Source organism: Eublepharis macularius, chromosome 14, assembly GCF_028583425.1.
Source record: "Eublepharis macularius isolate TG4126 chromosome 14, MPM_Emac_v1.0, whole genome shotgun sequence".
NCBI lineage: Eukaryota > Metazoa > Chordata > Lepidosauria > Squamata > Eublepharidae > Eublepharis > Eublepharis macularius.
The window spans coordinates 30,395,201-30,418,209 of NC_072803.1; the positions used below are offsets into that span (position 1 = coordinate 30,395,201).

At 43.7% G+C, this 23,009-nt stretch overlaps 1 protein-coding gene and 1 pseudogene across 1 annotated transcript; both read left to right on the plus strand.

The window, feature by feature from the left end:
• Nucleotides 1–3,924: 3,924 nt before the first annotated feature.
• On the plus strand, nt 3,925–8,200 carry NKX3-1 (NK3 homeobox 1). Its single transcript, XM_054997132.1, has 2 exons — nt 3,925–4,298; nt 7,300–8,200. Exons 1-2 carry the CDS (start codon nt 3,998–4,000, stop codon nt 7,707–7,709), a joined length of 711 nt encoding a protein of 236 aa, XP_054853107.1. The 5' UTR covers nt 3,925–3,997; the 3' UTR covers nt 7,710–8,200.
• Nucleotides 8,201–17,581: 9,381 nt separating this feature from the next.
• Nucleotides 17,582–20,573, plus strand: LOC129342360 (transmembrane protein 41A-like; annotated as a pseudogene).
• Nucleotides 20,574–23,009: the final 2,436 nt, after the last annotated feature.

The following is a 23,009-nucleotide window of genomic DNA, read 5'->3' on the forward strand; positions in this document are numbered from 1 at the left end:
TAAATGCACCCTGTTCAAAATCATGTGTGTATTTAACATTATTTACATTTATTTGCATGCTGCTCTCAGCTCTTTTGACTTATTCAACATAAAAGAGTACAGATCTTTTATTTGCTCTTTTTGTGTTAGCAAACACACGTCCTACCAGGATCTACTGTTCTTACACATTCCTCTCTATTGGATCAGATAAAAAACCATTTTGATCATTCTTGACTCATAGTAGTTTTTTTACCGATTTAATCTTATCCACTATGAGAAAAATGTCAAGAAATTGTATTTGGGGTATATTCATTACCCCAAGCCAAATTCAAATTGCCACAAAGCAAATCTGTTGTGGCAAAAATAAGCATTTCACAATACCCAGACATTGAACCCAAGATATTAGAAAACCAACACACGCCTTCCCCCATGCTAAATGGCCCTATTTGCCCCATAGGGAGTAAGCATGTGTAACTCATCATTACACAGGAAAACCCACCCACCCCACCCCAATAGGGCAAATAATGCTGCTGGGGCCATTTTGGGCTAGGAAGACAGCACTGGTGGGGAGGCTGAAGCCCCCACTACCCCCGTGCCACTTTTTCATTCCAAATCAGGCCCCGGTGTGTTTGGGGACTGAGCTCCTACGGGAAACTTGCGGCCGTTTTCACACTGCTTACCAGCTATGGAACATCGTGCTGAGCTCCCAGAACGACAGCGTCGTCCTGGCACGATTTCGCTGCTGTTCTCATGCGAAATCACGCCAGGAAGACGCTGTCATTCCGGGAGCTCAGCACGATGTTCAGTGGCTGGTAAGCAGTGTGAAAATGGCCTGCATCTGCTGTCTGACTGGAAGTCCCTGGGGCATGTCATGTTAACCACAGTGTCTAGCTTGGACCTTGCAGGACCATCCTAAGCAAAGTTACACCCCTTCTAATTGCCTAATTCCAATTATACCCAATTAGGTTCAATGGACTTAGAAGGGTGTAACTCTGCTTATGACTACATTTGTAAACTATGCGGTACCTATGCCAAGTGGGTAGTTATCTTATGTATTGCATTACTATCACATCCTCCTTCCAAGAGCTCAGGGTGGTATTTTTAGCCTCACAACAACCTAATGAGGTAGGTTAGGAGACAGACTTCTCCCTTTACTGGCAGGTACTTAGAAATGTGTAGCTGAGGAGAGCTGGTAACGCTTTGTGATAAGGAGCTAAAGGCGATTAACTCTGTGTGGTTATCACAAAGCTCCTGGTGAATCTGTCTGGAGCATCTTCCAGAGACATGGAGGAACAAACACTGAGTTGCCAATGAATGGATGACCCAATGAATGGAACAAAGATGAAATTATCTTAAATTTCCTACCTGTACTCCCTCTGTCAGGGTGGGGTAAGGGTCTCAAAGCAGGAGATGAGAGGTATTTCTTTCTTACTGGAATGTTGTGCCAGCCTAGTTTCCCCTCTGGAATGGATCCATCTTGGGCAAGCAGTAATGCTAGCATCCTTGTTTCACTCCAACAAAGTTGGATGGATGGCTGTAGCTGCAGCCGGTCTCCAGTTACTCACATCAGCTTCCCAAGTCCCAAACTCACAATCCTGGCAGGGTGTGAGAAGGTCACTTCCCCCAGCCCTAAAACAAACATTTGCCATGTGCATTACAGGAGAACAAGTGCAGTTAAGCTGTTGAGCACATTGGCAAGACAGCATCGTGTAGCCCACCCAGTTTGTACTTCATCTAATCGTTTTGGCAGCCAGCAACAGGTCTTAATTGGCTCTCCAGAAGCTGGGGTGGGGGAAAGGGTTGGGATAGCTTCATGGTAAAGTCCACTCCAAATAATACTGTTGGTTTCCTATTGCTTCATAAATCTTTCCTTTGCGGCTGCTAAGGGGTGGGGATGGAGTCAAAGTTATTATTCACTCCTGAAGTTTCTGAAACATGTTGCTCAGAATGCAAAACTGATGGTCAGGGGAGAGAAATCCACATGAACTTGTTAGGGAGGTATTATGGACAGAGTCCGTTCATAATAGAAACTGATACAAGCCAGAAAAAGCCAGTGTGGTTGTGCGGTAAGAGTGTCAGATTAGGGTCTAAGAGATCCAAATAGGAATCTCCGCTCTACTGCTGAAGCTTGTCGCATGACTTCAGTGTAACTTATCTTACAGGATTGTCATGAGGATAAAATGGAGAAAACAACGGTGTACGATTTGGGTTCTCATTGGGGAGCAAGCAGTGTATAAATGAAGCAAATAAATACATCTCCAGTTCAAGCTAGCTGGAACCGTTTTGCAAAGCTATATTGACATCAATGGACTTAGGCCAACTGATGCTTGCTGTGATTCCCAAAGCACGGGAGGTGGATTGCAGATCACTGGAACCAAAACGCCAACTCTTCAGTCAGCCTGAGCCTCTTCAAGTGCATCACAAATAACAGTGGAAAATCTCAGTCTGCTCATCTGCTCACTCCCACAATGAAACTCCCTCAATCAAATTCATAGCCAGCAACCATGCATGCATATTTTTATTTGACTTCATCTGTACCTGGCCTTTCTCCCAATTGGCACCGAAAGCAGCTTACATCATTCTCCTCTCCTCCATTTTTTCCTCGCAACAGCCCTGTGGGGTAGGTTAGGTTGAAAGTACTCCCCTGGCCCAAGGTCACCCAGCAAGCTTCCTAGGCAGAGCAGGGAATTTCTGTATCCCAAGAATCACGTTCAGAAGTGACTCATACTGAACGAAAAGGCAGCCACTTTTGTCAGTCACATTTATAATTAGGAATGGACCTGTACCTATTAGTCAGAAACAATCAACGGAGAAGGGGTGCTGCCTTCATGTCACAATTGTGAGTAACCAGCCGATCACTTCGAAAGGAGGGTTCTTGATGAACTCAGGGGTCCAATCCAGCAGAGTTCTTATATTCACGACAATGATACTTTTTTTGGGTGAGTGCCACATTTGTTGCTGGGCTAGATCAAACGCAATAGCACCTGTCCTGCAATCAAACCAGTCTTGTTTGGTACACCTCATTGTCTCCAAGCCAAAGGTGCAGTCTATAGGGGTCTATAGGGGGCCCTTTGGTGGTAACATTCACGTCTAATGCAAAGGTACAGCCTGCTTTGGGGACTCTGCTGCTGAGCCTGTGAACCAGACCCCTGGACCTCCGCCCCAAACGGCAGGCACCACTGCCCCAGACTTGCCAATGGGCTGGTTCGAAATTCAAAAAAACAGGAAGCTGAAGAAAATTTCAGCCGGTTCCTTTTGCAACTTAGGCTGCTTCCACATGGCAGAGCAGAACAGCCCCCCCCACACACACACACACATACCGAGGAAGCCGCAGCGAGCGGGGTGAAGTGGCTGGACGTATGTCCACACGTGCTATGGGGCATTATAGATTTACAGGGTGGTTGTAAGGGTAACTAGAACGCGTGCTGAAGTGCTTTGAAAAATGGAAGTGCTGTGTAAACATCAAGCATCATGTTCACTGCTGAGCATGCAGTACATGTTTTTGATATGGCCCATTTGACAAGAGGACTGTCACGATTCGGTTCCTTAGCGAATACTTGAGAGCCCATCTCTGAACTGACACTGGCCTGCAGTCCTGCCTTCTCTCTTTGGAGAGGTTTTTTGTTTTCAAGGCGACTTTTTGGAGGGAAGTACTCCCAGCCTCCTTGGAGTCACGCATCGTCCCAAAAGCGCACACTGGGCAGTCCGCAGGGCCTCCTCTCAAGTAGACGTCCACAGCAAGATCGCCGCCGCGAGCTTCCGACATCCAGCGCGCAACGGGGCCGGAGCGCCGGCTGGCTGGGTCTCCGACAGGCCGGCTTCGCAGGAGGCCGGAAGGCGTTCCCGGCGCCCGAGGCACCAATGCCGAGCCAGGGGGGCAGCCTCCCCCTCCGCCGGGCTTTATATGCGGCGCTCCCGCCTCCGAAGAAGCAAGACACCGGGCCAAACTTCTCCGGAGCGCCGGGCGCACAGCGCGCCCCCTTCTGGGAACGCGGCGTAAAAACCCCTGCCGGAGCCCATGCAGGCGGCCGCTCCGCGCATCCCCGTCGGCGGCCCGCGGCGCTTGTGGGCCAGTCCTGCCGCCGCCGCCGCCTCCAAGCAGCTGACCTCTTTTCTCATCCGAGACATTTTGCGCCATGGAGGCGCTGGGGAGGCGCGGGCTGCCGAGGGGCCTCCCGGCTCCCGACTGGAGGAAGCAAGAAGAGCGGCGGAGGAGCAGCGACAGGAGGCTTCGCCCTTGGACGCAGCCCAGAGGGATCTTCTTCCTGCCGGACCCGGCCAGGCGCTGGAGAAGCCCTGCGAGATGGAGGAGGCCGCAGGTAAAGGGCTACGGGCGGGTGGCGAGCTGGCTCACAACTTGGCGCCTGCAGTAAGGCAAAAAAAGTTTTCTCCAGTAGCAACTCACGGGGGATCGGATGTTCCTGTGGCAGTCGACCAGAGCGACAGCGTCTGGCACAGGCAGGCAGGGTGCGGGCTGCACCTCTGGGGTCTGCAAGTGACGGATCCCAGCTTTGGATGTTCCTTTGCCTCTGTGTAAATAGCAAACTAGCCTAGCACAGAGAGATGTGGTGCCAGGGAGGACTTTGCACAAGCTGCACTCAGACAGCATCTGGTTCAAACTGGGCTGCCCCTACTTGTACCAATGCCATCTGTTTGCTCCCCTAACCAAGAGCAAGATTCGGGTCCAGTAGCACCTTAGCAGCCAACTAGATTTCTAAGGTATGTGCTTTTGAGAGGCAGAGCTCCCTTCGTCAGATACCCTAACCAAAAACATCAGAAAAACCGAGTCTGAAGTATTATGGGGAGCAAAGAGGTTCCTAGCAATGGGCTCAGTAATAGTGTCCTGGCGATGCACTGAGGTCTGACAGCTGAGCCAGGGGAGACTTCTCTCCACTGTTAGGAAGGTGTTTCTTTAAGTCGTCCAGCATCAAAAGTGTTTCTTTGAATTCTTTTTTAAAGGCCCCATTATGTAATATTTCACTGGAATTATTTTTCAGGGTGCTAAGGAAAGAAGGGGCCCCATGGCGCAGAGTGGTAAGCTGCAGTACTGCAGCCCAAGTTCTGCTCACAATCTGAGAGCCAAGCTACAAGTGACGAAATACACTTGCCTGGCAAGTGAACAGACTCACGTGTATTCCTCCCTCACGTAGTGATCAAGTGGAGGGCAAGTGAACAGGGAGGAATACACATGAGTCTGTTCACTTGCCAGGCAAGTGTAATTTGTCACTTGTAGCTTGGCTATCAGTTCAGTCCTGGCGGAAGCCGGGTTCAAATAGCCGGCTCAAGGCTGACTCAGCCTTCTATCCTTCTGAGGTCGGTAAAATGAGTACCCAGTAAATGTAAAGCGTAAATGACTGGGGAAGGCAATGGCAAACCACCCCATAACAAAAGTCTGCCAAGAAAACATTTTGATGTGACATCCCCCCATGGGTCAGTAATGACTCGGTGCTTGCACAGGGGACTACCTCTACCTTTACCTTTTTAAGGAAAGCAACCTGGAATAGCTATCTGAAAGGCTTAAGCTGGCCTTTACTGCAAATACAGCATGGATTTGGAGAATACTTGTCCCCTATAAACCATAGTGAAACTATGTCCTATGCATGTTTACTTTGTTCAGTGGGATTTACACTCAAGTAAATGGGCAGAGAATGCTTTCAAACTGGGCTATGGGGGACTTTGGGACTCCTTGAAAAGTAAAGCCTTTTCTTTGTAACAGGGGCACAAACATCCCTCAAGGAAGCTTGTCTGACCATATTGTTCTTTCCCTTAAAATATATAGCCAAGAGAAAATGTAAGGTATGGTTTGGGAAGCATGTAAAGCTGCCCTATGCAAATCAGACCATTGGGTCCATGATCTTGGCCAGGTGCCTCCCTAAGGTCTGCTTTACACGTGCAATAGAATGAGATGGTAGAACGCTTTGTGCCACTTCATTCTACAGGTGAAGAATTACATTTTTAAAAATTTATTGCAAGTTAAAAACAAGCAGAGGATGCAGAGGGCTGGACTAGAATCTTACTCTCTGATGTGCTAATTGTTTTTTTATTTGCAGAGAGTTTTTATAGGGGGAGGTATTAAAATGTGATGGTTCCACACCAATAGTCAGAACTGGCAAAGCCCATCTTGTCTCTTGGCCTGAAATTCTGATCCATCTCTAGAGGCAGGGGCGGCAAATAACACATCAGAAGTTCCAGTCATGGAACCCCATCAACATGTGTTTAATTTGGGTTTACACTAACATGGGTTGACAGCAAGAGTCAATAAGCTCAGTCACTACAGAGGATATGCGTGGCCATGCCCAAGGTAACTTTGGCAATACACTGGGCTTCCAGGGCAGCTGCTTAATGACGCTGCAGCAGAATTGTCTTTGTGGATATTCTCTGAAGGCAGGGAGTCTAAAAACCACCACTGTAGGCCAGTCAGCTGCTGAGTCATGCTGAATCAGAATTTCAGGCAAAGAGACTTGAGGTAAATATACTGGGATTCCTTTCTTTAAAAACATATATAACGAATTGTGCAAATTACCCAAGAAGCAGCCCATACAATTTTGATTTCCTTCCCACTTTCCTTTGGATAATGAGGAGTCACATCTAAAATATTTGCTTTGAGTGGACTCTGTTTTCTTCATAGTCAAAAACCTCACTGCCGTGTTTCAGGGCCAAGGAGACAATCAGGCAAGTAATACTGGGAAGCTGTGTGTTGGGGGGGGGGGGGTTCTGTGTGGCTAGGGTGAACTTGGCAGAAGTCATCTAGATTTTATTATTTGTTTATTGATAATGATCTGCATGGTCCTTTACAGAGTACAAGATCCATCCTTTCCTCAAGGAGCTTACAATATGAAAATTAAGACAAGGAAGATGGCAAAGAGAAGAGAGGGAGGGAGGAATGAATGGGGGGAGGATATGAGCAGTGGCTGAGTTCTAAACAGAGGCGAGGGACCCAAGGTGTGATAAATGAAGACTAGAGAGGTTGCAGAAACCAAATCCAGAGATGGTAGGAGCTTGATCTAGATGAGCCATTCTGCCCATGACACGAGCTGTTAGAGGGACAGAAGGTTTCCAGGGTGGGGGGAGTGATAACCTGGGTCCAAATCCTGCAATTAAGTTTGCTGGGTGACCTCAAGCCTGTCTCAACCTAACCTACTTCACAGGTTTGTTGTGAGGAAAAAAGAGGTGAAACAATGATTGTGTATGAAGGAAAGGCAGATAAGATACACCAGATACATGAACAAGACTTTCAAATGCCTCTGCTACTTTGGGTTCCCTGAAACAATTGGCAATGTTGCTGTTAAGAATGTTATTTTCACTCTTTGTACCTCCTAGATCCACCTGCTGAGGCCTGCCTGCCAACCCCTTCCAAATCCCTCCCGAACCACCTGAGGCCCCTGAAGCAGCAGAAGCGCTCCCGTGCTGCCTTTTCTCACACTCAGGTCATAGAGTTGGAAAGGAAGTTCAGTCACCAGAAGTACCTGTCTGCCCCAGAGCGAGCCCACCTGGCCAAGAACCTGAAGTTGACCGAAACCCAGGTGAAAATTTGGTTCCAGAACCGACGGTATAAGACCAAGAGGAAGCAGCTGGCCTCCGAACTCAGCGGACTGGATAAGAACTCTGTTATGCCAGCCTTGAAAGACCGTGACTTGTCCAGGGCTTCCTTTGCCCTCTCTGTGTATCACAGCTACCAGTACAATCCATATCTATACTGCCTGAATGGCTGGAGTCCCATCTTCTGGTAACTAGCATGATTTAAAAAATACTCAGTGCATCAGTGCCTAAGGAGTGGCTGTGCTATGGTGGAATAGGTGGGCACTCTGACTTGCCAGGGGCACTTGGTATCCCACACCCACACCCGTGCCTTCACACGTCAAGGGAAAGTGCCTGGTGCTTTAGATCTCTGAAGATTTTGGCCACCATGATGGTTGATGCTGTGCACAAAGGAAGGACTTTGCCCATAATTAGCTTTTAATGCAAATAGCTATGCAGTATGCAGCCATTATGTGAGCATAGGGCAACTGCCTTGAGTTATTGGACAGGACTGTGTTCTTTGTTACAGCCACGTGTTCTTTCCTAGGGGCCATTGACCGACAATTGTCTGTCTTTTATGTGACTGATCAATTACGTTTCAATAAATGTGTACATTTCTGAAAACCTCAACAGAGGTGCCTTTTCTGAATTACTGAAGGAAGTGTGTGAGTGAAAGCTCTAATGCAATAAACGGTTACCTTTAGTATTTTCTGTTCCATTGCTTATTGACATACTCACTGGAATTAAAACAGTCTTAAAATGAATAAAGAAGTGCATCCTTATCCTCATTAATTCTTTTCCATTTTCATTCCTTCTTTCCTCCAACCCTTCCTCCAGTCCCAACAACAATCCTGTGGGGTAGGTCAGGCTGAGATAAAGACTGGCCCAAAGTCCCCCAGTGAGCTTCAAGTGGCCCACAGTGAATAATTAACCTCAAAAACTGGGAGAGGTCCTTATTGAGATCATTTGTGGCAGGGAATCTTCCCTCTGCAATGTACAGCCACTATTTAGGGTGTTTTATATTCAAGTATGAAGTTGTCGTATAACAAGTCAAATCACTAATCCGTTTATTCTACTCTGACCTGCAGTAGCTTTTCACACTTTCTAGTCTTTCCCATCACCTGTTACCTGTGGTCATTTGATTATACCAGATTTTGAACCTGGGATTTTCTGCCTCTAAAGCACATACGCTACCTCTGCAACAATGCCCCTCGCCATATTGGAGGGGCAGGCTTGGTCATTCCTTTGCTGAACTTAACATGTATGCCAAGAACATGCCACAAAATACGATCCCATACAACATGCTGAGATTTATCTGAAGACAGGGAAACTTCTCCAAAGGCAGAAAGGTTGAAAATAATTAAACAGACGTTTTGGTGACTGACCATGCAGTTCTAAGCAGAGTCGCACAGGTAGAATTCCACTGTTAGTTACCAACCTTGAGTTCTAGTTAGTTGGGAGAAAGGAGGGTTTATAAATGTTTCAGGTAAAATAATTACTGTTAAAATTTGTGGACGAATTGTGTGTGTTCTACGATAATTCCATTTTCAGAATTCTATGTAGTTTTTAAATAAAGGTATGATTTAAGACTAAAATTTGTGTGGCACTGAGGATCTTTGATCGTATCTCCAAACATGTGTTTTAGTTGCATAATAAAGCAGCCAGGGTGGAAGATTGTAGATCAGGGTCATGATTCTGGGAAGAGGTATTTAACCTCCTCCTTCCTAAGCCATTTCTCTGATTGGCAACCATCATACACACACCCCAACACAACTGCAAAGGAGTAGCTATGTTTGTCTGTTACAGCAAAATAAAACAAAAGCCCTGTGGTACCTTAAAGACAGGCAACATTTATTTCAATATGCTTCATGAGTTCTGGCTCAGAAACAGTAATGATATGTTTCTTTTTTTCCCTGTTGGGACTCAAAGCAGTGTGGGGGGCCATTTTTGATCGAAAAAATGACTTGGGGCAAAAAGACCCACCCTCTTTTCCTAGTACTACAGCTGCCAGTCAATATTGATCCAGGTTTTTTGCAATTAATTGACACAGCTGCAGACTTGCATAATTTGGCTCCAAAGTAATGTCTATACCAACATCTTTATTAAACCATTTTCGTAGAATTTCCTGGCAAAAGGGACTTTCTTTTTTCGCTCTCCAGAATACTGACTCCTGCCTGCTTCTGGATAGTTTGTTCCCCAATCAATAATTTCAAAAAAGGGGACACACATGTTCCACGAATGATGTCTGTCCTAAGTTCAATAATTTGGGGAATCAGGTTTCCTGCTTCCCCACAGCATCATGGTGTGTTCATACCCCTCCAGGGTATCCCTGGCTTTTCTACAATCTTTTTCAAGCCTGTTTTAATCTGAAGTTGTGGACATATTGCAGTAAAGGCTGAAGGCTGTTGTATGGTTGGTAAATTTGGGTTCTCTGGCCCATATGGCAGCCATTTTCCCAGACTCTGTCCTGGGGTTGCCAGCCTCCAGGTAGTGACTGGAGATCTCCAAGAATTACAAGTGATCTCCAGGCAACATAGATCAGTTCCCCTGGAGAAAATGAATGCTTTGTATGGTGAACTCTTTGGGATTATACCCTATTGAGGTCCTTCCTCTCCCCAAATCCCACCATCTCCAGACTCCACCCCCCAAATCTCCAGGAATTTCCTAAACTGGAGCTGGCAACGCTACTCTGTCCCTACGGCAGCCATTTTCTACCCTACCACCAGGGGGCTTTTTATTCTCTAAATTCCCAGCTTTCATTTTTTAAAAGTTTCTATCCCCTTCTGGTGAGGAGATATATGGAAAAGAATGTATCTTTGTGAGGGAAACGATTAGAAACTTTTTTAAAAAATGAAAGTTGGGAATTCCAAGAACAAGCTACACCTATTGTTACAACTGTATATCAATATAATGATATGTTTGCACCATTTTTTTTTAACTGCAAAAGCCTTCATGGTCCAGAAGGGGAAGTGACCATTTCTGGTGGACTGGGGCAGGGAAACTGCGGGGAAATTTGCCATGTGAAGGATCCATTGCCGCTGTGCTTCATTTGCAGTTGTACCAGCAACAGGGAAACCACAAAATCCTGTCCCCTTGTGGAAGACACCTAACTATCCGCTTGGTATCCCGGTGGCTTGGAACATCAATAAAGGATAATTAAAATGATCAAGGATTTAGCATGTTTTCCTGGTAAAGAAAAGTTGGAGGGGGAGTTTCTAATTTAGGGGGGAAAGACTTATCAAGAGAAGACAGGACACAGAGAGGGAGAGTCTCTCATAACTACAGAACTCATAAAACACCAAACACCCAATGAAATTTATTGGCAGTCAGTTTGGAGCAGACAAATGAAAGTAATTCTTCATAAAATAAATGTATAGTAACTACCACAAGATGTGGCAATGCAATAAACTTTAGAAAAGATCAGACACATTCATAAGACCCCACTTATCCATTACCTATTTAAAGATATTTTAAAATTACATCTAAAAATGTAAACTGCAGATAGCTGCTTAAAACTCACATGTGGAGTGTACATCAAGTATATTCATCATCACAGGGCTGGCTCTAGCTCACTGGTGGAAATCTGCATTTGTTGCTGTATATTGTTTGGAATGACCCATTGAGGGATAGACGTGTCAACAGCTGTTATCCATGTTCATTTTATGGAACCTCCAGTACATCTCTGACTCCAAGCAACAGAATAGGGTAATCATCTTCACACTCTGTTTAAGAACAAACCCAGAACTACACCAGGACACAATCCTGGTCTCAGCTTGGGAGGAGAGCTTTAGTGAGTTCCAGCTCACCTAGGCATGAATTGTTGGCACACTAAGCAAGCCATAGTCCATGAATGCTGCAGCAAATTGGAATTCAAGTCCGGTTAAATTATATCTGAATGTAGTCAGAGTCAAACAAGATGTGACAAGAGGATCTATGGACACTTATTCACGTGTCATTCCATGCATGTGCAAGACAAGAAGTAGGAAGGTCCATTTTTAGCTCAAAACAGAGCAGAACATGGCTAAAAGAAGTTAAACCTTGTGCTCCCTTTCTCCCTCGTCTTACCTTGAGGTACACTCTTGCTTTAATTTTGTCCTTGCCTGGCTACAAAATGATCCAGGTTAGAGTGCCAGGAGGCAAGATAAGGAAAGGAATATGGTATTACTCTCCTCTCCTGTGTACTTCATTTTCACCTACACACACCTTTATTTTATAAGTAAACAGGCATGTTTTGGCTTTAAAAAGAGATTAGACAGAGTCATGGAAGATACTACCAGTGGCTACTAGACATGGTAAGTAAAGGGAACCTCCATATTCAGAGGCACTGAACCTCTGAATACCAGTGGCAGGAGGCAACTTCAGGGCAAGGCCTTAGCCTCTATGTCCTGTTGTTAGCCCTCCAGAGAAACTGGTTGGCTGCTGTGTGAGACAGGATGCTGGAATAGATAGATCAATGGTCTGATTGAACAGCGCTATTGACCCTATTGTTCTGTGCATAGAATAGAACTTCTATGCACAGAGGCAATCTACCTCTAAAGACCAGAGGATAGGCCATAAACAAAAGGACAGAGCTATTGCTTTCATGCTTCATTGCTAAGCTTCCCAGAAGTCAGAAAATTGGCCACTACTGGGGACAAAATGCTAGATCTGGGTTGATCCTGCAGACCAGCTGTTGCCATCTTTATATGAAGCACTCCATCCTCATAGTAACGTAGGTTGAATGCAGCACACACTTGTGTTATAATGAGAAATTAGGAGGATCCTTCCAGATTCCACAAAGAACTGATCCCAGCCAGCTGTCACGGGACAGAAAAGTTTTTATTTCCAAATATACATGCTGGAGCCTAAAGTCCCTGTGCAGTAACTCAAGCAGCTATCTTAACAACCACAACACAGCTTTTTCTGTCTCAAACACCACCTGGAGGCAGGTGGACTCTCCTCCAAACATTAACTCTTCCTTAACTGTATCATTCTTTACTACAATTTGGAACCGGGCATGGATCTTACGCTTGTTCTCCCATTGTGGATGCACATGCACTGCTAGGGAGACAGAGGACACTTGAATACAAGACCACACAGAAAGTAAGTCACTTGAGCGTCCCCATGTAAGATGTCTTGTGTAGAAAGACTCTACACATGTCACTGAAGGCAGAGAAAAAAAGCTTTGTGTGGAGTTCATTGTGAACAGTCTATAAAGAAACAATTGTTGTTTTCTAGCATGCCTCAGTGTAACTTATCCTATCTCCTATTAAGTTTTTCCCAGTTCTTGTATCTTGTTATTTAAAGCCCCATTTATGCTGACAGCCAGCCCCCACACTTCATCGGTATTAAGAGGAGAAGGTCATCTCCAAACAGTTAGCAAAATGTGTCAAAGCCAAGCCTGCTGCTTATCCACTTTCTGAAACGTGATCATGTAGTTCAGAGCCAAAAAGTTTCTTAATAAGCCTTCCACATAAATGATTGTATCTTAAATGCAAGGAGCTATGAGATCAGGCTCAAGGCAGAAATTTATTTGGCCAGATACTTACTTCCTGGAATTCCTATAGCAGGGAAAGGTGTGTGCATTAGACTCAACCAGGTTAGAAAGCTAAATTCCCCATCTAGCAGATGATTAACTACCAGCAGGCATATAATTTTTCATCTTAAAAAGTCCTCCACAAAATCATTGCTACACGCTTCCTCCATCACTATGGAAAAAAGAATGAGCTTTCATATAAGGCTTCAAAAGTTACTAGCTCTCAGTGTTACTTCGCCATCTATTCATAGTCATTTATAGCATATTGTCAGTTTGAAAGAACAAGTCTTCTTCTAATTTATCTGATCTTTTCAGGAATGTGAAGGCAATTGTCACTCACTACAGGAGATCAGATAAACATTTATTTAAAAACATATGACAGTGTTTTAAACACATTATTCATTTTATCCAAGCAATTCTAAATTGTGGTCTTGAATAATTTTAAGTTTTAGGTGGGTAACCACATTGGTCTGCAGTAGAAGAGCAAGATTTGAGTCAAGTAGCTCCTTAAAGGCCAACAAGATTTCCAGGGTATAAGCTTTTGAGAGTCAAGCTCCCTTCACTTGTATCTGAAAAAGGCAGCTTGACTGATTCCACTCTCCTGTGAGCATCATGTTCATTTACATCTACACTGTTAATTAGAGGGAATGAGAGAGACTGATTTGCAACACAGCCAATGGCAAGGGCAACTCGACTTTGTCTCTTGGCCTTATAACAACCATCAGGCCATCTAGCTCAGGGCCAATTTATAGGTTATGAAGTTTACATCTCCCTCTTGTGGACTCAACAGATGTGTTCCATGAGTTCCTCCCTGGGGACTTTGTTCTCAGGCATACATGAGCCTGATTCAAATTGGGACCACGGTGTCTTGATAAAAGGGGGTTAAGCCTCCCCTGGAACCATTTCCCTGACCTAAAATGACATCTGGGAGCCATTATGTCTCCGTTGCCTACACATAAGTTTCTACAGTGGGGCAACTAGTGGCTCCAATCCTCACGGACATTTCTGGTTGAGAAAATGGTGCAAAAGTAAGACCTAAGCCCCTGTGGTTCCAATCCAAATCCCCTCCTCTGGTGCACTTGGGAAATGAGTTTCCAGCACAGAATTTCAGGTACACATCTGACCCAAAGTTCTTGTGGCAACCATGCTGGTCTATTTTCAGATTTGCAAGGATGCAATGTTATCTAGACTTTCTTCAGAGTACATCCCATTGCATTCAATGGGATTTCCAAATACACATAGCAGAATCTGGTTGACTGGAACCTGGCTGATCTTGCCAAGGCCAAATCCAGTTGATCAGAAGTGAGCAATGACAGAATGTGAAGTTTACAGGCTTTTTCAGTTCCACTGCTTGCTAACTAACAAGACAGTTTGGCTGACCAGCTGCTTGGCCACCTGTGCTTAAACTGTAACAAAAAATGTATCCAGCTTCAGACTGGCTAAGGAGTATTTCCTTTTTGGCTAGGCCTGCCTCCAGTCCCTTGTGTCTTTTGGAAAATGGTGGTGAGAGAAATGCATTCTGGAAATACTTAGAATTACCACCTTCTTTTATCACAATGTCCCAAGTTCCAGGGCTTTGGAAAAGATTCAGAAGTTGAATCCCACCTCGTATTAACCATTTTGTTAATCTTAGCCCACCTTTTCCCCAAGAGGTCATTAAAATGTTGGTGTATGGTTCCAACAAAATCCTTACAAATGGCGAAACTCTACAAGTGAACAAATCAGCAAGGAAGATAGCAGAGTAACAGGCGAGCCAGGCACGGAGCTTGACCAGGATAAATTATGGGAAAAGTTAATTTTCAAGAATTAATTTCCAGGTTATTTGGCCTATGCTGCTCTACCAAAGACTTTTCTTGACTTATAAATGTGCCTACTAAGGGATGTAGTATTTTGCTGACCTTTCTATTGCAAGATTTGAAAATCCAAGCGCATTCCTATGTAAGAGAACAAAGTACCCAGTTCAAATTGATATTCTCCTGGGTGTATAAATTGGAGAAAATAGTTTCTCTAGATTTTTTAATGCATTGGAAGGAAGGTTGCCAACCTCCAGGTAGGGCCTAGAGATCTCCTGGAATTACATCTGATCTCTAGACCGCAAAGATTAGTTTCCCTGGAGAAAATGGCTGCGTTGGAGGGTGGACTGTATGGCATTATATCCCTCCCCAAACTGCTCTCTCCTCAGGTTGCACCTCCAAATCTCAAGGAATTTTCCAGCCCAGAGAGAGCAATTTTAATAGCTAGATGCTTGCTTAAACAAACACTGATGGCTTTTATCACTTGTAGCTCCTAGCTATTGGAGCACCCTAGCTGGAGAGAAATAATTTGGCAACTGAAACACAATAATGGAGAATCAAGCATCAGTTTCACAGCTACCTTGCAAGAAAAAAGGGGTTCTAGAATAAGCTATTGTTTTGGAGGGAGAAGTGGATGGTGCTTTTCTGACCATAGTCATCTGCCTGAATGCTTGCCTGATTCCACAGGTTCTATCTGTAGTGTTGTAGATAAAAAATACCAAAATCTCGAGAACCTTGTGAAGAAAATAACAATGCAACATTTAATTGATTAAGCAGTTACATTAACCAATTAAACACTAATTTATCAATTAAACAGGACCCCTGATTAATAAGGAATCCAATTTGTAAGCAATGTAAAATTATATTTTTATTATATTATTATTTTGCAAAATACAATGCTACAGTACAATTGAGCATACTTTGAATGTATTAACAACTTTAGTTAAGCAGTATAAGAAGATAGCACTCATGCTTGATGAGACCAAAGGCCCCTCGAGTCCAGCATTCTGATTCTCACAACAGCCAAATGTGCCTCAGAAGCCCACCAGCAAGGAACTGCAGCCAAATTTTTCCTCAGTTATTTTTCCACAGCAAAAGGTGCTTCAGAATGTAGGTTTAATCATCATGAATAATAGCCATGAATTTATCTAATCCCCTTGGGCCACCACTGCATCTTGTGGCAGTGAGTTCCACAAGTTAATTCTAAACTGTTGTGAGAAAGTACTTTCTTCTCTCTGTCTTGAATTTACTGCCCATCAACTTCCTTGGATGTCCCTAAGTTTTATTACCTTAGGAGGAAAAGCAGCCTTTATCTATTTTCTTCACACTGCATAATTTTATAACCACATACAGATTTAACAATTTATCAATTAAAAACGCTATAATTAATTAAACAGAATATATTTAATTGGACAATAGATCCAGGGGAACTGACTGTTTAAAAAGCAGCCCTTAGATTTCCTCCTGGTTGTGGAAGCAGGGAGTGTGAAATGATCTTTTAATCACGAAGGACAAGCGTAAAGCTGGGAGGAGTTTACATCACAAAAAGAGGCTTGTGCTTTGATAGATAAATCATCCTGAAGAGTTAATCAAGGCATCAATCGCAACAATGAGAATGGAAAGGCGAACTGTTGCCGTGAGTGATCTACTTCCCCCTGATTAGCAATGTACAAAAGGAAAACCGCCCCTAAGATGGAGGGAGATGTGAAAGCTTTAATCGGCTGCAAGACAACAGAGTCCTATTTATGTGCTACTGGAAACGGGGGGCATCATTTAACGTCTGTCAGTGAGCGTTACACTCCATTGCCAACGTCTCTATCAAGATGAAATGGTGTCAAAGGCTGACATAACATTTACACTTGTTCCTGCCAAATCGTTTATTTCAAGCTGCAGAAGGGGAAAAAAATCTGGCTGCTTTTGGATAACGTTCGACTAACATTTGCATGCAATCATCCACATACTTGGCAGCCAGGCTGAGCAGCAGAGCCAAGTAAAAGCTCGTACTTGACCTAAGGAACTCTTGTGGAAAAAGAGGGATGGGACCAAGTTAATAGGAATTAGGTTAAAATGATTCCTCAACCTCCTTGGCACCCTACAGTGGGTCCACAGTGCCTACAGGACTAGGATCTCAGGGAACAATCTCTGCCACCAAGTAGAACTTCTGCTTCTTTCACAGAAGTGACAGTCATCATCAACAATCAACAATTGGGACACCTCAGTCCCAACAGTGTGTTTTTGTAACATCACAGAAACTAAGCCAATGGTCTGAGAAGTCCCTTTTGTTGAAGCTAACAGGCAGTGGATCTGATCAGAGCTTGAATGGGAGACCCCTGGGAGACCCATATAAGTGGATTGGAATTTCCAACTTGGATATGTGGGTGTGTGCCGTCAAGTCACAACTGACTTATGGCAACCCCAGCAAGGGGCTGTCAAGGCAGGTGAGAAGCAGAGATGGTTTGCCATTGCCTTCCTCTGCAGAGTCTTCCTTGGTGGTCACCTATTCAAGTACTAACCCTGTTTAGCTTCCAAGATCTGATGATATCAGGCAATACCATACTGCCTTCCTCCCTTCCAGCAAGGAAACAAAAATAATAATAGCTTTCAGACAGGAGAACATTGTCACTATATAGGAATTATAAAGAGGTAACCGTACATCTGGTTACCATTTGGAATATACAAGTTCAAGGTTGAGGCCAGGTGTTGGCGAGTGAAGTCCAGCTGCCAGCTTCTTTTGCCAACCTCTTGGTGAAGTTGAGCCCAGGAGGGACCCTTGGCAATGCTTTTAAAATGCCCTTCAGACCTAGAGGAACTGCAAGAGCTTGCAGAATTTCTACAATACTATAACAGAGAGCACCATTCATATGTGCTGTTGCTGTTATGCAGTGCTTACCTATATAAACAGTGCTTTGTCATCCCTTTTTCAAGCTTTCTGAACATACTTGCTGGAGCTCTCTTTGGACCATGGATGAGACTCCTGTTGTGTTCTGCCTTGACTTCTGTGGGAGCTACCTGTTGCTATGGACTGTTCAACATCTTTGGAAAACAATTTGTCATCTACTATTGTCCTGATAAAGTAGCTATGCTCCAAAGAAAGGTGGAAGAGAACAGAAGTTCCTTGTTTTAATTCTTGTTGTTTCTGAGGCCATTCCCTATGAGCCCAAATCAATTTCTGAATCTCAAATCTACCATCTTGAACATCACCGTGGCTCTGTTTTTCATCTCTGTTTTCATAGGTCTCATGCCATATAACTTCATCAGTGTCCAGACAGGTTCAATCCTTTCACAGATCACCTCCCTCAATGCCATTTTCTCCTGGACCACTTTATTCAAGATGCTAGCTATAGCCATGGTGGCATTAATTCCTTCAAGTCTGAGGCATACAAGGAGTTACAGCAGGGGAAACAATGTGGAAATTCCACAGAAAAAGATTTCCAAAATTTCCCCCAAATCTGCCTCTTCTGAGGGCCAAACTACAAGTGACGAATGACACAGGTTGGACACTTGTCAGCTTCCCTCAAGTTTTGATGGGAAATGTAGGCAGCTTGGTTGAATGTTGGACAAGTGACAGTTGAAAAGTCCATTGGACAGCAGTCGGAGAGCCAAGCTGCAAGACCAGGACGCCCACATTTCCCATCAAAACTTGAGGTAAACTGACAAGTGTCCAACCTGTGTCAGGCGTAGCTTGCCCCTGAGGAGCTTGAGCAGGTTAATTTCCCCTCCATCCTCCCCCCCCCTTCCTTTAAACTGATTATGTACTCATAGCATATATTCAGTCCCCATCAAACTATTTTTCAGTGGTATTCCTTTTATTTTGGTTAGTACAAAGTCATTTACAAAGTCATACTGCAGAATCCCCCACATAGGCAGAGACTTCAAGTTTGTTTGTGTGGATGGTCTTGAATTTCTTGCTTTTGTGGTAGACAAAGGGGGCCAAGTTATTTCACTATTAGATGTTGTGATTTGAAAGAAGCCTCCGGCATACTCTAGATCCTCTGAAGGAATTGGTCAGTTTTTCACTTTGACCTATGGTTGCCAACAACCCTGGAGGAAAATGTCCTTTCCATTTAATAGACAATGTGTCAAAACGGGCACGCTGATGCTTTTTGCAGCTTAGAAGTAAGCAACATCATTTAGTAATTAACATCTCATGAAGTTTCATTAAGGACATTTTTTCATCATGAAGTTGACAACCCTACTCTTCTTGACCTCAGACAGCAAAGATTTTTTAATTGCTTTACTTGCCCTTTAAAGTTTAAGTAGTTTGTTGGATGGAAGCCAGTCACCTCAACGCTTCACACCATCAACCCCCAAAGTGCTGGAGCAGATCAGATGCATAGCAAAGGTCTACTCTAGCTTTGACCTAACAATTTCCCTCTGATAAGTCAGAAAGTATGTGTGGGGGAGAGTTTCCTACATCTTTTTGGGGCGGGGGGTGGTGGTTATTGCTCAGAAAAAAACTTACTGAATTTTTTACTAAGCTACAATTTACTGAGGGTGACTGATCAAGAGGGGACATTCCTTCATGCTTTAACTAATGAATATAGCATGAGAAGTGAACAAGAATGTTTACTTACTTAACAAGAATAACCCCAAAGAAGATTGCAAATACATCCAGCTATAACAGATATAGAAACCTGAAGAAAAACATTAATGAAAATACAGTCTTTCAACATCAGCAACAATGCAAAGTGTTGCAAACTATCAACAATGCTATCTTCACCAGCAAGAACCCCAACCAGCGGATACAACCAAGAGTTGCAAATATACAAAATTACTTTGGGTGAAAAAATGTGCTCCAGTTCTATGTAACTTCTTTTTATTACAGCTTAGTCTCCAGATGACACAAATCAGCTTTGCTAGCAACTCCTACAGTCAGGCTTTTGACAATGCTGCAGTATCTTCCACTTTCAAACAAAGGCCGGCACTAACAAGCAACAGAGATATTAGCCATGTGTCCAAATGAAATACTAAAAGACTGTTGTAGATACTGGTAAGGATAGCCTGGTTCAAGCTTTGGTCCTGAGGTTTCATGGTTTATTCTCAGGGCCTCAGAGTAGCAGGTTGAAATTTGTTAGTCCATCTATTTGATTTCTAAGACTCATGTGCAAAAATCTGGATGACTTAATAAGCCACCTGGCCCAAAGCTGCTCAGTGCTGGAAATCCAAAGCTAGACAATTCCAGATGGGTGACTGTTCAGCCTCTACTTTGTCTAATAAAGAAGTCTCTTCCTTCCCAAAGAATTAGTTCAATTGTTCTTGTAGGCTACCCTGCCCTACGGGATCTTTGGATGTTGAGGGATCTGTGCGATATGTACACTATTGCATTTTTACTGAGTTGTATCATTGTAGATTTTATTGTTATACTACCCGTTTTTATTTTTTTATATTGTGTTTATTGATGTGATCCGCTCCGAGCCTGTTCACAGGGAGAGTGAACTATAAATATAATTAAATAAATACATCTTGCCATTTGGAAGTTTCTCCTAATGTTTACCTAAAATCAACCTTCTTGGACATTAACCTTATTAGATCCAATTTCAGCCTCTCCAGCAGCAGAGAACAAGCATTTGACCTCTTCTCTGTGCCAACCCTTAACAGAGATGAAGAATGCTGCTAACTACTGCATGTTTCAATTGGACATGGGAGGTATTCAATATGAATTTCAGCCAATTCAGAATGAAAGAAGAGGCAGAGCATTGTCAGCAATGGCATGGCTACCTGTCTTTGGAGCTACCTTGCCAGATATTCACTTGATTTTTGATATCTAAATGTTGTCATTTAGATATGAGGTGAAGTCCATTTTATTCTCTCAGCAGGGATGAAAGTAACTCAGTTTTTTCTTATTGGCACCATTTCTCTCTGAGGGCTTCAAGCAGAAGAAGGCAGAGACCACTTACCAACTCAACTTACTTTCACTCCTGTTACCCCTTCAAAAGGGGTAACTTTTCTGAGATGAGGGGGTACGTGAAGAAGAAACTGAAAGGGAAAGTAAAAAAGGTCAAAACACTTGGGGAATCTTGGAGACTATTTAAAACTACAATCCTGGAAGCTCAAATTAAATATATACCGCTGGTTAGGAAAGGCACAAATAGGTTTAGGAAAAGGCCAGCATGGTTAACAAGCAATGTAATAGAAGCTGTAAAAGGTAAAAAGGATTCTTTTAGGCAGTGGAAAACTAGTCGGAGTGAGGTTGATAAAAAGGAGCATAAGCTGTGGCAAAAAAAGTGCAAGTCTGTGATCAGACAGGCAAAAAGGGAATATGAGGAGCATATTGCAAAGAACAAAGAAAAACAATAAACAATTCTTTAAATATATTAGAAGTAGGAAACCAGCTAGGGAGGCAGTGGGGCCCTTGGATGACCAAGGCGTAAAAGGATTACTAAAGGGTGATAGGGAAATGGCAGAGAAGCTGAATGCGTTCTTTGCTTCTGTCTTCACTGTGGAAGATAAGAAGTGCATGCCCACTCCGGAAGCACTGACTTTGGGAGGGGTTTTGAAAGACCTGAGTCACATTGAGGTGACGAGAGAGGAGGTTATGCGACTGCTAGATAATTTAAAAACTGATAAATCACCGGGCCCAGATGGCATACATCCAAGAGTTCTGAAAGAACTCAAGTGTGTAGATCTCCTCACAAAAATATGTAATCTGTCATTAAACTCTGCATCTGTTCCTGAGGACTGGAAGGTAGCTAATGTTGTCCCCATCGTTAAAAAAGGTTCCAGGGGAGATCCGGGAAATTACAGGCCAGTCAGCCTGACGTCAATACCGGGTAAGTTTCTAGCCACTGTGTGTGACAGAATGTTGGACTGGATGGGCCACTGGCCTGATCCAACATGGCTTTGCTTATGTTCTTATGTTCTTATGTTCTCTGGCATTTGCTTTTGATCATCTGGCCTCTATCACTTTCAACAGTTGCTGTGGAAGTTGTCATTCTTGTTGCATTTGATTTTGTTCTTAAAATAATATATACCACTAAGTATTAATGGAAGAACAGGGGGAGGGTAGGAATTTTAAATCCTGCTTGTTACCTTCACTTATCCAACTTTACTGCCCTCAGCCACCTGAAAGCCTCCTGCTCTCTTAAAAGAATACCCTCGTCATCCCTTTTTGCATCATCTGTGAAGTCTTTGGCTTAAAGCTAATCCTCAAATAAAATAACCACTTAGTATATATAACTTTATTTGCCCAGCGTTATCTCTTGGAATGCTTGGCTTTCCATCTCCTCTCTGATGCCTAAATTAAGATTGCAAGCTGCTCTGGGCTGGAACCTTTCATTGGTTCATAGTCATCTAGTAATACTATTCAGTTAAAAATCCTTCCCCCTACTCTGCCCAGGCAGGTCAACAGCACTTGTAACTGTGCTCACAAACACAGATCTGACCTGTTAGGCAGCACTCGAGGAGGAGCCTGGAGCAATTCAGGTTTTACTGGCCCTTTTATTGCCTTGATGAGTAGCTGGACCCAAGTGCCAAAAAACTCGACAGACTAATGAAATATTAGTTAGGCAAGAACCTTGACATCTGCTGTTTTTTCCATGCACCAATCTTCTGCTGTTGGAAGACTGACTATGCTGCCATGATTCAGGTCTTGGTGGCTTCTATGTAAGGCTACTGCAATGTGAACTCCATTGGGGCTGCCCTAGAAGACAGTTTCCTGTCCTATCTGTTGATGCGTCTAGGCTGATAAAAACATCACACCTGTTCTAGAACATTGCTTACAGTTATATTGCACTGATTACAATTTGTGTCCAGATCTTATAATAATGATGATGATGATGATAAATGTACTTATGTGCCACTCCGTGCCCCAGTGAACAACATCAGTTGGGGATCTGGGGATACAGCTGGGGATCTGAGGCTGAAAGGAGTGGTTTACCCAAGGCCGCCTGCTGAGTTCATGGCAGTAGTGGGATATGAACCAACAGGGTGCCGGTTCACAACCCAACCACTTAACCACTATGCTACAGCAGCTTTTTCAAGATGTTGGTTTTGACTTCTACAACCCTATGCTATCTGTGTCCCACATATCTTAAACAATTCCTTCTCCTATGCAAAGCCCCACCCCCACCAATTCCCCTAGTGAGGTCATGCTTCAAGTTTCTTCTTTTAAACATTCTTACCACCAATTGTTGCTTTTAAAATGCCTTCTTAAGAGCACTTATGGTAGGCAGCATATACATTTTTAAAAATCAATGAACTAGTTA